This window comes from Arvicola amphibius, chromosome 10 (assembly GCF_903992535.2).
Source record: "Arvicola amphibius chromosome 10, mArvAmp1.2, whole genome shotgun sequence".
Classification (NCBI taxonomy): Eukaryota; Metazoa; Chordata; class Mammalia; order Rodentia; family Cricetidae; genus Arvicola; species Arvicola amphibius.
In genome coordinates, this window is record NC_052056.1 from 57066344 (window position 1) to 57084195 (window position 17852).

Below are 17852 nucleotides of genomic sequence, written 5' to 3' on the forward strand. Positions count from 1 at the left end.
GTAAGTTTATAAAATTTCAGAAATGCCTTGTACCCAAAAAAAAAAAAAAAAAAACTGCACTAACAACTCTTACAGTTCAGATCTGCCGCTATCCCAGCTAAGACTGCAAGAGCTCTGCCTTCAGTAGCTCTCTGGTTTAAGACGACCTCCATCTCCTTCACTTACAAAACGCTTTCTTCCCCTTGATGGACAAAGATCTCGGACCTGTTTGGAAACCATTTCCAAATCATTGTTTTCAAACCAGTTCCTATACACAGATCAGTCTGTGAACTGACTTGGTATCTTTCTTATTCTCTCCCATGGGGCCATCACAGCTTTCTAAAAGGCCTTTATCTGTTAGCAGTCTGCAATATGGAATTTAAGAAGTAGACTTAATTCAAAACAATAGCAACTGGTGACTGTGGCTATAGTCCTAAAGTTTATAAACCATTCTGGTCAAATGGCACAGCCCTAACTTCCTTAGAGCTGTGTGGATAGATCTAATAAAAATTTAAATACCCAACTTATTTATTCCATGTGCAAATGGAATTGCATTGTTCCCTTGATGTATTTTTAATAATAAAAATCATGTACAAATGCATAAAAAGTAGAATGAATTTAATGCATATATGTTACATTAATCAACTACTGGTAAGAAAGAGATATAATGCTTGAGGTTAGTCTAAAAGTCATTTAGATTGATTTAGAACATTTCCCCATATTTACTTGAGTATTGTGATAGCTGAAATTCTGGAAATTTTTTTTTGGTCTGTTATTTTCAGACCAAATGAAAGAGGCCAGTCTATGGATTTCTGAGACACCCAGTACCTATTTGTGCTGAACGATTTCATTCATTCTTCCTACCTGAAGTTTTGGCAGTGCAGAATTTCTCAGATTGGCATAGACTGGCTCTAACAAGAGCTATCCTTTCTCAGATCCTCTTGGGAGGAATTTAAGTATACATATTTAATATTCAAGTGATTCCTTGGAGGTTCCATAAGTAAAAATAGTAATTAGGTTTAGGCAGAGAAAATAAGCAACAACAAAAAATAAAAGTTGCTATCGTCCTTATTGGAGCACTCTTGACCGCCAGTATAATCAAACATGATTTTAGACAATGGGAGTCATCAAATGAGGACAATAGCATTATTATACCTTAACTTAGCAACAGTATGAATTTTTTTCAAGACCCATTTTTGAAGCAATTATCTGTCATTATCAGCTTGCATCCATTAGTCATCTTTGTAATACCTTGTTCAAAATAGTTTGGGACAGACAAGAGCTTCTGTCTTGAGAGGAAGTGGGAGGAAGTAGCCACTAGCAGAACAATTGGGTTGCCTTCTCCCCATTCCTTGTTTCTCTCACAGCGTCCAAACAAAATTTATGTGCTGTTCTGTGTTATCAGTCTATTGAGGCCTTCGGTGGAGGATCATCATATTGTTTATGTCTCAGGTGGGGAGGTCAGCAGATAGCATCCAGCCATTCTCACCTTTGGGGTCAGTCTTAGCTGGATGCTGCTTTGAATAGTTCTGAGTTTTTAACAATGCTGTAGATTCTTGCTTTGTATTGTATGAGTTGATTTTTCTTTATTTTAAAGTTAGAAAGTAGCCTACAGAAGTTGAGATTTTTTTTTGTATTACATTTATTTATTTGTGCGCATGTGGGTTGGCATTGTGGGTTTTATCCATTAAGCCGTCTTGCTAACCCAAGGCTCATAGCTTTGATGGGTCATTTTCCTGCTATTCTTTTTTGTGATTCCACAAATAGACATAACAGTTTAGTTAAGGTGTCCTACACATTAGAAATTTCTAAATTGAGACATTGTGAGAAACGGTGGAGTTTACTGCCTGACTCTAGAGAAGAAACTTGTCGGTCCTAGTCTAGGGAGTCTGACTTCTCTTGGAAGATGACAGCTGCTGGGCAGGTTCATCATCCGACCATCACTTCTGAAGGCTCCTTGCGTGCCAGGAAGAGTATAATTGTGACTCTCCTCGGAGCATGTGAGCTGGCAGACTCTGTCACATAGCTGAGACTCAGGCTCTTCTCTCTCTATCCTAATGAGGAAACCACATGTCACTGCCCCCACATGGAGTATGCCTCATTGGGAGAACTCAGACTCCTCAGGGTGAGGTATGTGTTTTTCTAGACTGTGGCTAAATCTTCCAGGCAACTGGCTCAGGATTTAGCTAGGAGCTGAAATTTGGAGCACGGAGAACAATACTACATAAATATCACCCCTTTTCGTCACAGGAGGTAGAGTCTCCGATTCACTGAGTATTGATTTCCACTGATACAGTCGGAAATCAACAAGTTTGTTTGCAAAGCTGTTGTTACTATGGTTAGAAATATCCCAAATCATTATTTCATCTTGGACAAGAGCTCACTAAGTGATGAATTACGTAAATCCGCAGCTTTCTGGACAATTCCCATATGGCAGTGGTGGGCCATACTGAGCTTCCAGTCTGGGTGCCTTCAGAGCCAACTGGCCTTTAAGCATTTGTATCAATTAATCCTGTTTGGGCAAAAAGAATTCAACAGGCAGCCTGAGCTAGATTGCCTGATGGGTACTCTCTGTACGATCCATTCTCTACAGTGTCCCTCATAACGGTTTCCTTTTTAACTTTTCTCCTCATTCTGTGTCTGTGCTGCCTTCAGTGTTAAATTGCCCTCTTCTGACTCGGGCCAGCACTAGTTCACTTGTTTACCAGAGTCTAGGGCTTCCTTGCCTGTTTCCAACTCTTTCCACTGAGCCCAAAGTTACTGTTTGCAGGACCTTTTCCAGTGTTTCCAGATACTACTATGGTCTATCTGTTTTCAAGGGCTGATGTGCTGTTGATTTGTGATTTATATCTAGAGATCATAACGGCACGCTGCCTCTGTCTCTGTCTGTATAGAAAGCAATTGGAAGATTTTTTAGTTTCCTCTAATTATTCTTCCTCTCTTTCCTTTCCCTCTTCTCACCTTCCCCTTTGCTGACCCATGTCCCTCCCTCCCTCTTTTCCTGAATCTCCAACTCACTTCAGCCTTCAGGCGCTACCTGTACTCATCCTGGGCTCGGTGGACCTACATTTGCCCTCTAGGAACTGCTGAAAGCATGCGACTATTTTCTGTGAGTGCCACACAATGACATGGTTATAGGACAGATGTTTGCCTGCCAAGGTCAATAACTCTCATACAGGGAGGCACTTCAGCCATTTCAGGAGATGAAGATTATAGGACTATAGTCACTTAGCATCATGTGAGGAGTACAAGGAAGAAGGAACCAAAAGGAGGACCTGGTGTTTGAGAAAGAGGCTTTGGTGTGGAGAGCATATGATTCTGAGTCCCAGCATTTCCTAGCTGTGAGACTTTAAGCAGCTTGTTTAATCCAGCTTTGGACTTTCTCATTTGTGGGTCCTAGATGTTATATCCCACAGAGACTTTGTAAAGCTCAAATCAAGTATTAAATATGGAGAGTGCTTAGACAGTATTAGAAATGAATATGTTGTATTTGAAGGACAAAGATATTTGGAGAAGAGCTTATAAAAATCAACTCAAAGAACACACAGCCTATTGGCATTCTAGGGTATATGTGGTGGTGGTGATGGTGGTGGTGGTGGTGTGTGTGTGTGTGTGTGTGTGTGTGTGTGGTGTGTGTGTGTGGTGTGTGTGTATGATGTGGTGTGTGTGGTATGTGTGCATATGATGTATGTGTGATGTATGTATGTGGTGTGTGTGATGTATAGGGTATGTGTGTGTATGTATGGGTGTATGTGTGTGATATGTGTATGTGTGGTATGTGTGTGTGTGATATGTGTATGTGGTGTGTATATGATGTGTGTGTGTGTTACCTTTGAGAAATGATGATAAATCAAAGTCAGTCACCAAATCAAGTCATCTTATTGGCACAGTGTAAATATTTTTCTATGCCTGAATATCATTTACAGAATAATCAATCACATGATCCATCTCCCTGGTTTCAGGGAATCAAGAATAAATACCAGGGCACAGGGACAGCTTTTTAGAAAAAAATTTCAAAGTCTTCCACACTTCTCCAAAAATCAACAGGGTTAGGTTCTTCACAGCAACAACTCCATTCTATGGCACCAACTTCTGTGTTAGTTGCTTTTAGTTTCTGTGCTAAAACACCATGACCAAAAGCAACTTAAGAAAATGTTTGTTTGCACTTATAGCTCTAGAGGGATGAATCTCCATAAAGGATTGAGCCACGGAGACAGGAGCTGGAAGCTAAGAGATCACATCTTAACCACACACAGGAAACACAGACCATAGGAAGTAGGGCAAGGCTATAAACTCAGAGCTCACCCTCCCCAAGTGATGTCCTTTTTTTCCATCAAAGTTCTACCTTAAAGGTTCCATAACCCTCTCCAACAGCACCACCAATAGGGTACCAAGTGTTCAAATACATGAGCCAATGGGGTGACATTCTCATACCTTCAACAAGGTAAACTTTTATATTTGATCAGAATATCTACCTGAACACGTAAATGTGTTTAATATCATTTTACTTTTTCTGGTACAAAACTATAAAACCAGAGTTGTTGGCATTTAGTTACTGTAATTGTCATGTTGTCATTGTTAATGTACTAAGTGGTTATTAAGTATGTTTTCTCATCTCTAATATGCAAACTACAGTTAGGCCATTAGTGTATGGATTCTTCTTTACGAAGATCATTTCTGATATGTCCTACTTAGAGTCTAAAAACTGTTTCTGTTCTTTCTTAATAAATACTATCAGAGCCAGACATGGTGACACAAGCCTTTAATGCCTGCACCCAAAAGCCAGGGGCAAGTGAATGTCTATGAGTTTGAGACCAACATGCTGTACATAGTGAGTTCTAGGCCAGCTAAGGCTACATGGTGAAACCCTGTCTCAAAGGGAAAAATTGTCAGACATGTTAGGGAAGATAATATAGTCACAAAAGAGGGGAAAGAAAGACTGTAAGAGCCAGAGGAACTAGATGTTTGCTGTGAAGTTGTACCTCCTAGAAATAGCAGGGAACCTGCACCCATGAAGTCTCATCAACACGACCGCCTAAACAAGACCTGAGCAAGGGCGACACCAACAGACATTCCAACATGGAAGGGGGAAGTCTCAACAGGGCCCCAACCTAGACAAAGAACTAGAAGCAACTAAGAAATTTTGAAAAGAGAGAAATAGTCTTCCTCAGGGAAAAGCTTCTCCCTAATTGATTATCTAGTACCCGTCGTCAGCCCTGCCTGAAATTATACATACAAGTAACATTAGATTGGGCAGGTGGTATCAATATATTTAGGAATGTATCCATATATCCCTATATAAATATGTATACACATATATTTAGGAGTGTGTGTATTTGTATTGTGTATAACAACAATTAAAGAAATTAAGAAAAAAGAGACCAGAGGCTGTGAATTTGAAAGAGATCAAGGTAGGGGTAGAGAAGATGAGAGGAATTGGAGGGAAGAAATGAAAAATGGTATATGTTAATTTTAAACAATAAAACAAAATTGTATAAAGAAAGCAAACATGATTAAAATAAGAATAATATTACAAAGCTACATACTGATTACCTGCATCCTAGGGAAGCTGTCCAAAAACCTATCCTAGGTGCTTAGGCAAATGGCCAGATAACCACCATATCTGAGGGAGACAAAAGAGAAAAATATCACCCAAAGCAAAGTTGAATTGGTTCCTTCAAAACAACAAGTTGGGGTTCTAGCCCATTCAGGACTATTTTATAAATGCCAAAGGTAAAGATCCAGTTGGTAACCTCGGCCGGCTAATCGGCAAGGCTGGCACAGCGGTACTTTTTAAGCCAGTTCAATAAGTATAAACCCAACCACATTGGATTCTGAGGTTTCTTTATGAGCACTGGTGAGTTGGGAAATTATCTTTTTAACCACAAAATGTACCCATGAAAATTGGCAGGAGGTGACAGTTCACTCCTGGTAAAAAATCTGTCTGGTGAGGCAGTACCTCCCAGGCAGCCAGTGCAGGATGAATGCCATGGAAAATTATGACAAAATCAAAACCCACAGCACAGTGCCAGCTCTAGAGAGACAAATACAACCCACGAATGTAGGGTTTTTAGTATTTTTATGTCTGGGTAGTAGAAGACAACTAGAATGGGCACAAACGCACTGGTGTTTATGTAAGAGGTGCACGTTTCTCTGACAGCTCCACCGAGTGTCCATGACAAAGAACGTTCAGCAGATTTTTACCATACAGTTATTCCTATTGATTGTCTCTGCTCCTAGGAACCAAGCAAGCACCTAAGCCATCGAGTACTGGGAGGAATATGTCAGTGGACTCACATGCCACGAAAAAACCAGGTAAGGAGTGACGTGGCCCCTCCGGCCCCTCAGCTCTGAAGTTGGCACAGTGACAGCCATGGTGGACGATGAACAACACCTGCATGGCTCTGTGTGCAAGAATCAAATCAGCAGGAGATGGAAGCTGCTAGAGAAACATTCCGAAAGACCATCTTTGGGAAAAGAAAGTGCAAATTCAATCCTTTCCAAACCCTTTGGGGGATACTAATTTAGTGGTGGCTTCCTGTATTATCCTGAAGAGACACCCTGGACAAGTGGTACAGAGCCACTGGGTTTCAGATTGTTTTTTTTTTCCAAGTTTTTCTCTTATGTGATTTATTTATATTTTGGCTTGAAATGATGTTTGTTCCTATTTTAAGAGTATGTTATATGTAATAGCCATATGAATCTCATACTCCAGTCCCTCTGTTGTATAAAAGGGTTCCCACGAGAGCTGCTCCCACACATCAGTGTTTATATGGCCATCCTCACCCGAGCAAGCTCATGGGCAGGCTTCCTTCCCCTCTCCTATCTTTCTCTAGTTCTTTCTTCTTTGTCTCTCCTCCTGGTAGCCTTGAAAATACCTAAAGCAAAAAGTATTTTTCTGGGTGGAGAATTCTTCTTCGTTATTTTTAAATCAACATAAATACTACCAAGAAAGAAACACATTTTTTTTTCAACTATAACAGGCTAAAGTTTGAGCTAAGGTGAGCTGCTTCAGACATGTTTAGCTTTTCCAAGCGCCCTGCAAAGTCGACTTCATTACACAGACTATAAAAAGCATGCTGCTTTCCTTTGCTTTGCCAATTAGGCAGACAAGGTATAAAACTATACAATTTCTTGGGATGGTAGCCCTGTAGCAAAACTTGTGGGTGGGAGAACAAAGTGACTGGTAAAATTGGCTTCTTGTCATGTCCCCTAGCTAGGAATCCCTGTGCAGTGTGCCAATCCAGCTGCTTCACAGTGACCCTGCTCTCCAGTCACCAGATGCCCATTCCTGCCATGACTGCTACCTTTGAAAAGTGCCAGTGTTGTTCAATTATAATTATATTAGAGTTAGGGGTAGTGTGAACCTCCCACAAAAAAATGGAAATTATATATGTACTCAACAATTCAAAGTCAAATTGGTAGACAGAGTTGTAGGCTCGCAACTAAAGGTGATTGGAAATGGTCAAGTTCATCAATACTGGTTTGTCTCTAGAGGAAAGATGTCAGTTCTCTGTAAGTGACCTTCCAAAGCACCTATGCCTACATATTTTATCTAAAATGTCAGGAGATGATTTACATATGTTAATGTGATTTATTATTCGTGGATATATGACCAGCGTAAGTTTAGAGAAATCCCATTATATATTGCTCATAGGCAGTTTTTTATAAACTATAAAAGGCTCTTACCATCCAACTGCTACTCTGATGCTTATGAAAGCTTCTTTCAAACTGATTTTTTTGAAATAAACACTGACTTTATAATATCTCTTAGCCACAATTCCAGGAACTCGTCGTCCATTCGTGCCCCCTAGACCTATGCCCCCTAGACCTATATCTCCGCAGAGAAAACCTTTACCACCGAATAACGTCACCGGAAAGCCAGGAAGTGCAGGTATGTCCATCACTTATCTTTCCTCTCTCTCCATTTTACTAGCCAACCCAACCCTTCTTGGGATGCTGGTTTAGGCAGTAGGCAAGCCACTGGCATGTGTGATAAGACATGTGCTGTTAACTACAGCTTTGAGGACTGAAATACTGACTCTGAGCGGGTAAAGAAACCATTCCTCCATATCTAGGCCAGTTTGCTTCTGAGATAGATACCTGCATGCTTGGAGCCTAGAGAGAGCTGACTTGGCTTTCTGTGACTCCAGAGTAGGAGTAGGAGACGCTGAACATGGCCAGCCCTCAGAGAGAGTGGAAATAATGTCCCGTCACAGACGTTGCCTTCATGTCATTGCAAGGGTTATGGTGTCTGGGGGAGGACTCTGAGCAGACAAGCTGTTTACTTCCATGTCTAGGTTCACGCTGTCATAGAATAGTCCCACCAGACCTGGCTATGCCACTTCACCCTCTTCCAGCTTCACAAAGAGCTCTTAGCATCGCCACTACGCCCTCTGTGGCCCTCAGTATCCATCTCTGGCACAAGAAAAAACAAACGACTTTGTGCTGTTTGTGTTCTTATCTTCCTCGCATAGCTTGTGACTGTGTGGTAACAGTCCTTAGTGTATTCTCTCTGAAATTCTAGAGCCTCGTTGAGTGCTTAGAATATGGAGGGAATTTGATAGCAATAACTAGATGAATACATGAGTGAGATGAAGAGCCAGTGAAGATTGATCCAGTTCAAAACAAAGCTTGACCTTACTCCTGCTAGCAAACTAAGTTCCTTGCTGTTCTTCCCTTTCCATAGCTCAGCTTCCTAAATAGCTGGTAGCTGGAAACTGGTTAAAAGTATTAAGGACAACTGTAAAAGATGACAGTGTAGAAGATTCATGTGAAGGGAGCTGGTGTCAATCCTTTTTGCAAGATAAAAAGCAGGCATGCTAATGACTTTTATGATGTTTCATGATTCTGGGTCAGTGGGTCGCAACCCCTTTAGGGCTTGAATGAACCTTCACAGGGGTTGCATATCAGATATCCTGCACATCAAATATTTATATTACAATTCAAAACAGTATCAAAATTACAGTTATGAAGTAGCAACGAAAATAATTGTATGGTTGGGGGTCACCACAACGTGAGGCACTGTATTAAAGGGCACCGCTCTTTAATTGGTGGGTTTTCCCCAATGTGTAAGGGAGGATTCAGGCCCTCACTTGTGCATTGTGTCTTTCTGGGTCAAAGCCCCGTGAATGCCACATGAGGAGACTGGGGTTTCTCATTCCCTGTAATATGAAGCAGCTGTGGCATCAGTGGCACTTGCCCTCAAGTCCCACTGATGAGTCAGTGTGATGCCAGCATGTGCCATGAGAACCCAGGGGACCACCCCTGCAGGAGTTCCCCGGGTGAGGCTGTGTTGTTCACTGGTCTTGGATTCGGGCTTATGGTAACCCGTTCTCTGTCAGAAAGTATAGCTCTGGCACAGGCCTTCTACCTCTGAGCCTGAGGAGGAGCCACAAGCACCTCCTATTTCTGGGATTAGCTTAGGTCACCGCTGTCCTTGCTACACTGTCCACCTCAGAGAGAAAACGACTCCACTTCAAAGCCCAGCAAACTAGCAATTATAGTGGGACAGTTCTAGTGATTCAGGAATCCACTGGATGTCTGGGTGTACTCTGAGAGTCTCTCACAAATGCTTGTGAACAGTCTCGGCTCCCATGTGCCACCTACCAATTGTTGCCTATCTCTAGATCTACGGAGGCCTCCAAGTCCTTCGTTTCTTGCCAGGGTGACATGTTGCTGCCATTTCCCACTGACTCTGTCAGCTCTGGAAAGCACTTCTCTTGGTTTTGCTTACCATTTTATTGTGGCCCACTCCCTGTAGGACCAAGGGCCTGAGTTGGGGGGGCGGGGGGGGGGGGCGGGTAGCAGAGCTCCATCTACCTGCCTCGATCATGATTGCACACTGAACCAAATCCTTCCGTCCAGCTAGTACCCCTTGACCAGTAGCCTGAGCAGGACTTCTTTTCCTATGAGGAATCTAAACCCACTCTATACTCTGCTGACTGTACTAAACACTCAGTCGTGCTTGGACCTTGAATCCAGAGCTAGAGGCTGATAAGTAACTTTAGCATAAAGGAGTTGAAGATAGCAACTCAGAGGAGCACTGGGGCCAGAATCGCAGATGGCCCGGGGGATCGTTGTCTTCCTAGTCTGCTCATCTTCCATGTCTGCCAGGTCATCTCTAAGCAAGGCCATTTCCTCTCCTCAACTTCTCTCACGGCTGACCAAATGGCTAAGACAGAAGTGTCTTCCTTCTTTGTTTGTCACTTCCCTATTGGAAATCTTTTCATGGTCCATTTACCTTAAAATAGCATCCACAGCAATGACATTCAAGTTCGTCCATGGTCTGCCCTTTGGCCCTCCACAGCTGACATGCTTCCCTGATTCATAGACTGAAGCTCTTGCAAGTCTGTGAAGACACGCTTCCCCAGTGCTACCCTCTCCCCATAGACAACCACTCCCTCTCTCTGTCCCCTCAGGGACCTTATGTGGTTCTTTCACAATATCAGTGATGTTTCAATATCCTTGGCTCAGGTATCTATTTCTATCAGGAACCAGGTCTTGTTTTCTCTCCAAGCCTGGCTGATAGTGCCAAGCCACATGGTAAGTGCTTAATAAACGTTTATTGATTAAATAAATGGCGAATTTGGCGCTGCCCTTACTGCTTTGATTCTGCATTACAGGAATTATTTCCTCAAGCAGAGTGACTTCCCCACCCCTGAAGGCAACACTCAAACCTACTGGAACAGCCGCAGAGAGACCAGAGGCAGAGAAAAAGCATCCAACCACTCCTGCTTCCGAAGAAGAAATTGGTTAGTGTGTTATGTTCTCACTACGCGCTGTGCTGCAAGATGCTTAAGTATTTCAAACTAGGGCAAACAAAAGCTCGGGGGTCTCCTATTTCCTGCAATTTTAGGAATATTTGTCTTTTCAATTTTAGAGTAATACTTATTATCAAACTTCTGTTATAGAATATATTTCTTTTTTGGCAGACATAGAAATGCCAAATTTTGTTTTCTAAAATGTAGACTATCCAATTACCAATTAAAAAATTAGACTACTAAATTACCTATTATTATGAACTACAGATATTTTAATTTAGGAATAAGTATTAGCTTATTGTTCTAACTTTCAATCCACTACTGTTACACCCCAGAACATCTTGCTGCAGGAGACAATTAAAGGTCTTTTTGTTCTGGATAAAAATCTATTGTAAAAATAGTAATGGAAATCCAACCACAAGCAATGTATCTAGGAGGAATGGTAATTATCATTTATCTGTACTGCTTTTGTCAATGTAATGTGGATTTTTCCATATCTTTCACTGAAGTTTTCATGCTGTTTTCATTCTCAGGCAATACGACTGATTTTAGTTCAAGCCCAACAAAAGAAACTGATCATCTTGGGAAACCCAGATTCACAGGTATGTCTGGCTCTGCATTTTGAGTTTGGGCAGGACTCTTCTAGTAGGTGGGTCAGTCAGGTATTTATTATGTAGATATTGTAGGACTTTACTACAATGTGGAGTTTTCATGTTCCTGCAAGTCAACTGGGCAGTAGGTGCAGCAGATTCAGATAGGCTAGCCTCAGGCCCACTCTGCAGGCCTGTATTTTGCTGCCCAGGACAAAGAGTAACATGACCTAAAAGAAGCCATTTTCACCATAATACCAAGTAAATAGAGGTGATTCAAACAGTCACATTTTATGTTATATCTGCACAAGCCCAAACCAAAACTTGGGAGAGATGAACTGTTTTCACGGATGCAGAGATTGTGTTAAGATACCGTGAAACTGTTTTCCAAAGCAGTAGTACTGTTTTACCTCTCTGACAGTACTGATAAAGGCTCTGGTTTTTCCACCTCCTACCAGTGCAGATGCAGAAACGTTTGAAAATGTCGCTGTCATTTTAACAGGTGCAAAGTGGTATATAATTATGGTTTTAATTGACTCTTCTGGCCTACCCTCACAACATTCCACAGAAATTTCCACTGGTTTCTTTTCCTCACAATTCTGAAGGCGAGGATTCTGAGATTGGCCTCTCTTCTTGCCTTGCAAATGGCTTCCTTCTCACATGAGTGTGCATGTGAGCTGTGCACTGTGCCTATGAGTCCCTCTGTCCTAAGAACCCCAGGCTGACCGGGAGAAGGCTTCACAGCTTTCAACCTCATTTAACTCCCAAGTTCTAGCTGGCAGTTTTATCCGTTTCTTTCTATAGTTAAGCCTGTTGAGGACACAGGTTTAAATTATTTGTGACTCTAATAAAGTACTGATTGACTGAGCCTTGCCTTCATTATGTAAGGTGTTTTCTGTTTCTGAAGGACATCTTGCTCTGAAATCTAATTTGTTGATATTGACATGTCCAGGCATGTTCTCTCTGGACTGCATCATTTTTCCACCTTTTACTTTTTTTTATAATAAAAGACAATTCAAAATAAATATGTATTTAAAAAAACTATGCCAAACATTAAGGAATAATTGACATTTACAAATTTTAAGAAAATTATTTAGGATTAATCATTTTCATTTTCCCCACAAAATAAATAGCTCACTTAACTCTCATTAAGCAGGAGGAAAAGAGTCAAACAGAAATAAAGTCATGCCCATGGCATAGTCATCATGTTATTTCAGTGAGGAAAATCTTTATCAAGATTAAGACACACAGAAGTATTGAGGAGAAGTAGGTTAGAATTGTCAGAACCTGCATTCGGGGAAAGAGAATAAGTGGCAAAGTTGAGAAAAACTTCAGATGGAAAGTCCATACCCCTTGCGAAAATTAATAAACACCCTCAAACTTACATTTTCAAGTTTTCAATATTTCAATATTAGTCTAACCTCCACCCCCAAATCCAAGCAAACACCATAAAAATTGAGTTGGCAATAGGCCTAGCCAACTCTACTCCCTGTTTAGCTTTTGGAGCCTTTCGAGCCAATGACAGGAATGACTGCAGTGCAGATGGAACCAGAGGGAGAGGAGAGCCCTGCCTCTTCTCTCTGTGCAGCAAGTGCATCTCCAAACTGCTCTGGGGAGGACCTCAGTGCTTGTGTGTGCCCTTCAGGCCCATTACAGTGAAGGTAGCAGCTGTCAGTTTCTCATACACCAGGAACATGAGGGCAGCTGTGAGCACGGTCTGGAGCAGCTTGGCTTCAAGGCCTTTGTAGAGTCCCATTATTCCAAAGCGCTTGACTCGCTGGTGAAGAAGATAGAGAACATTCCGAAGACTCCCCAGGGTTCTGTTTTCTGGGTTTAGTCTGTGACGTCCAAACCTCAGAATCAACGGTACCGTCTGCATGGGATAAGTGACTGTGGTGGCAACCACTTTGGCTATTGCACCAATGATGAACACATCCAGAGAAGAAAGCTTCATCCGCTTCTTTAAAAGCTGCCGTTTTAAGCCTTCGTAGAACATGAACTGGATGGCAGGGTTGAAGACCAACAGCAAGGAGGGGAAGGTGCCATTCCACAGAGCCAAGACTCCTTCATCTCGAATAATCTGGTGGAATGCATCGATAATGCCTTTGTAGTTAGTTGGTATAATGTCTTCGTTCCGAAATTTTGCTCCTTGCAACTTCAGTCTGGTGTTCACCACCCAGAGTGGAGTCGTCAGTAACACATTCACCACTCCTGCAACAAATCCGACCACCAGATCTTTTCCTGTAGAAGAACATTGACCTTTGACCCATACTGCTTTGAGGCTATTAAAAGTGTAGAAATAGACAAAATTGGAGCAGCAGAGACTGGAAATAACTGGAAACCACCCTCGATATGGTGCCAGGAGGCCTTCTTCTTTAATAATCTCCAGGAGCACTGCATGCGTAGTTTTTGACTTTCTTTTCTCATCAACCTGAAGTCGAAGTCTAGCGGTATCCAAGGGAAAAAACACTGTCATGGCAGTCACACTTCCCACAGCTCCGGCCACGGCGTGTACCAGGCTTTCGTAGGGCAACACAGAAGCCATAATGCCACACTTTCCCCCTCAGACGCCGCAACATGGGCTCCCCACCTTTTACTTTTTTAACCATAATCTAATCTCTTTATAGTTACACTATACATATTTTAGACATCATAGCATTGGGTCTTCCTTTTCTTATACATTCATAGTCTCTGTGTTTTGTTTGTGGTTTATGAACCTTTGAAATTACTAGTGATGCCTTTAGGGGTGAATGTTCATCTTGCTACATGTTTTCTCTTTACCTGATCTTTGCTCCCTCTTTCTTCTCTTTTGGCCTCCCTTTAGTTTTTGATTCTGCTTTATGCGTCTTGTTCCTTACGACTCCTAGTCTTAGTTGTCCTGTGGGGATTGACAGTGTGCTTCTTTAACTTAATGCCATCTGCCATCCAGTGACAAGGAAGAGCCTTACACCGGCATTCTTGCGTTCTGTGGGTTCTTCCTTTCCTCCCGCCTTTGCACTATTATTGCCAATATCCACTGCATGAACTGGTTTTTATTTTGAAAAAGAAAATTAACTTTTATACTTGAACTAAAATATTGTATGTAGGCATCCACACTGTTATTAGCACCTTCTGTCACTTTGTGGGGGCTACATTCGTCCTTTTGATGTATTTATTGCCTTTATATATTGTATATAGTCATTGTACTTATTGTATATAGTTTTTTATATTAGTTATAGCCTTCTTTTTCATTTTTTAGACAAAAAGGGGAAATGTAGTGGCATTTCAATTGTGTTTTAATAAGTAAAGACTTCCTGAAGATCTGTGAGTAAAACTGTCCCACTGGTCAGCCTTATAGACCAGGTTATGCTAACACACACCTTTAATCCCAGTAGCCACAATGACACAGACCTTTAATCTCAGTAGCCACAATAACACACAGCTTTAATCCCAGTAGCCAGTGACAGAGACCTTTAATCCCAGTAGCTACAATAACACACAGCTTTAATCCCAGTAGCCACAATGACATGCACATTCAATCTCAGTGGTGCAAACCTTTAGTCCCAGCCCTTGAGAGGAATATAAGACAGGGCGAGACAGCTCTCACACACAGTCTCATTCTGAGATTCCAGGAGGCAGGATCACCATTTCAGACTGAGGTTGAAGTAAGAGCCAGTGGCTGACTGTTTTGCTTTTCGAATCTTCAGGTTGAATCCCAATTTCTGACCCTGAGTTTTTATTAATAGTGCTTCATATGATTGATATAGTTCTCATCATAATTTTGTTTTTAAAGGTTTTTGAGTTTACCTTTGTAACTTGTGATTTAGAAGTTTGGGACATTTGAGGCCATTATTTCTTAAGATATTTTTGTACTCCTGCAACCCCTCCTCTACCTTGGGAGCTATGTCCGTATGAGAACTCTTCGGTTTCCCAAAGCTCACAATGTCCATTGTCCATTATTCCCTGCACCCCACACACTGTAAGTCATGTCCTATGTCTATAGGCCTTCTGTTTATGTTATACTTATCTTGTATATTAGTCTATCTCACGTAGTTACATCCTATATATAGTTTTCATCTCTAGAAATTTGCTTTGAATCATCTTGATCTTATTTAATGGGTCATTTTTCTATCTGTCTCTTCCTTGAATAATAAATAATTCTGTCCACTGTATGAGTTCTAAGTTTGTTCCAAAGGACTGATTTTTCTATTAACAGGTTTCCTGTGAATTTTACCTTGCTGGGTGTTGTATATTTCACTTCTAAAATATTTTTGAGTTTTGTTCTGAGGTGCAGTTGGTTTTTCAGAACTGCTTGATCCTTATAAGTCTGTCTTTGTTCAGATGATGGTACTCATTCCTACTGCCTGAGACTCACTACCTATAAATTATGAGGTAGGAACTAATTCTGAAGAGACCAAACAATATCTAAAGAAATTAACACCAGGTATATCTATAGAGGATTTCTATCATATACCATATACCCCACAGGTAGGAATTTAGAGTTTTAAGATTAAGTCATTCTCAGTACTATTTTCTTTTCTTTCTTTTTTTTTTTTTTTTTTTTTTTTTTTTTTGCTTTTTGTTTGCTTGGTTTTTTTGGGTTTTTTTTTGTTGTTGTTGTTGTTTTGTTTTGTTTTGCAGGGCAGGGGGATTCTCTTTAACTTTGGAGCCTGTCCTGGAACTAGCTCTTGTAGACCAGGCTGGCCTCAAACTCACAGAGATTTGCCTACCTCTGCCTCCCGAGTGCTGGGATTAATGGTGTGCACCACCACTGCCCAGTTTCTCAGCACTATTTTCAAGTATCTGCTCAGAATGTAACGCTAAAGTCTTCAAACAGATGCTCAAATGGACAGTTTGCCTCTTCCATCTTCCTCACAAGAGTGCTGACTGACAGAGTCCTCTCTCCTCCCCACTCTTAGGCCCTCATGTGCGATACATCCCGAAGCCAGACAACAGGCCCTGTTCCATCACTGACTCCATCAAACGGTTCCCTACAGAGGAAGCCACAGAGGGGAATGCCACCAGCCCACCACAGAACCCTCCTACCAACCTCACCGTGGTCACCGTGGAAGGCTGCCCCTCATTTGTCATCTTGGACTGGGAAAAGCCACTAAATGACACTGTCACTGGTAAGATTGTGGCGCTAGGATGAGACACTATAGTGGGAAGCTTTGATAGCATAGTAGTTCTAAACCAGGCAGCCTGGGTTAAGCTGTGGCACAAAAAAAAAAAAAAAAAAAAAAAAAAAAAACACATCTAAGACAGAGCAAAGTTTTGTCGTCCCAAGTGTCATAGGTGGAGAAAGATACTGCTTTTGTTATGGGCTCCTAGTTCACTGAGAACTTTAAAGCTGAATTCCTCCTCTCCCTCTCAGAACTCCCTTCCAGTGTTTGAAAATCCAGTCTTATGATTTTACCAAGAAAAAAAATCACATAGCATAAAGTATGTAAAGGCTTGACACCTCTGAGATGATTTTAAATAGCTGTCTTTTCATCAACCCAATTTCTAAACTGGCTGAGAACTTCCAAACAGGCTATTATTTTAGCCAGCTTTGGAGAAATTGAAAATAAAATAAAAATAAATCAAAGCTCCCTCACTCCCAGGAAATTTGCTACTTAGCTGAGAAAAATTTTGATTGTGCTACACCGACCAAATTCCTCTATGGTCATGGAAAATAGGAAACCTAGAGTCAGTTTTGAATTTGTTACAATTTGTGGCACACTTTGATTCTATGTAGAGAAGAGGAGAGTCAAATAAGAAGTGGGAAACAAACTGACGTCCAGGATTGAAGAGGACGCGCTGGTCAGTGGGGTCCATGTGACCCCTGCTCTAGGCCCAGTACAGGGAACAGAAGCATAGACTCAGCAGCTGTCTGAAGTTGACAGAAACTCTATGGAGGGCAAGAGTATGGTGAGGAGACTCAGAATCTGGCAGAAAACATTTTGTGCTGTGGATAAAGGGGAACAAGGCAATTGTCTCTCCTCCAAAACCATGTGATCCGAGCAACTTCCCACGTAAACATTACTTTGGCTGAACTGTCAGATTTCTTCAGTCTCCTTTCTCATGAAAGGGCAACCTCTAGAAAGAGTCTGTGTCATCACCAGTGTCTCCAGAAATCTGCTAAGTCCCTGTTTCCTTCAGGGTTGAGAATGTAGATGCTGTAATTCCTAAAAGTCAATCAGCTTTCAGTACTGATTATTCATATCATATATTCAAACATTTAAAATTCTAGACTGTTCACTTTGCTATTAAGAGTTCTAGTTTTCTGAGACCAAATAATAAGCAGAATTTTGTTTGCCCTAAAAATGTAGAGCTATCAAGTTGGAATTATTTAATCTGATATACCTAATTTCTAGAGCATCTCCATTTGGATAATATGGTTTTTTGAGACACAGTTTGTCTGTGTAGCCTTGCCTGTCCTGGAACTCACTCTGTAGACCAGGCTGGCCTCAAACTCAGGGATCTACCTGTATCTGCCTCCCAAGTGCCATACCACTTGGCTAAGTTATGTAAATTTCATGTAACATGTAGTCATGAGCAG

The 17852-nt window shown here is 41.4% G+C and overlaps 2 protein-coding genes across 9 annotated transcripts in view; one reads left to right on the forward strand and one right to left on the reverse strand.

The window, feature by feature from the left end:
• LOC119825216 (ABI family member 3 binding protein) overlaps positions 1 to 17852 on the forward strand; it is a 213737-nt gene that overhangs the window by 183625 nt on the left and 12260 nt on the right. For all 8 annotated transcript variants that reach the window (XM_038345948.1, XM_038345949.1, XM_038345951.1 and 5 more), the window contains 5 exons: positions 6220 to 6294; positions 7754 to 7873; positions 10605 to 10733; positions 11276 to 11344; positions 16231 to 16440. In XM_038345948.1, coding sequence (XP_038201876.1) covers positions 6220 to 6294; positions 7754 to 7873; positions 10605 to 10733; positions 11276 to 11344; positions 16231 to 16440 — 603 coding nt within the window. The remainder of the gene's footprint in view (positions 1 to 6219; positions 6295 to 7753; positions 7874 to 10604; positions 10734 to 11275; positions 11345 to 16230; positions 16441 to 17852) is intronic.
• Positions 12917 to 13899, reverse strand: LOC119825218 (peroxisomal membrane protein PMP34-like). The gene has a single exon (XM_038345957.2). The coding sequence runs from the start codon at positions 13875 to 13877 to the stop codon at positions 12954 to 12956; it is 924 nt and encodes a 307-aa protein (XP_038201885.1). The 5' UTR covers positions 13878 to 13899; the 3' UTR covers positions 12917 to 12953.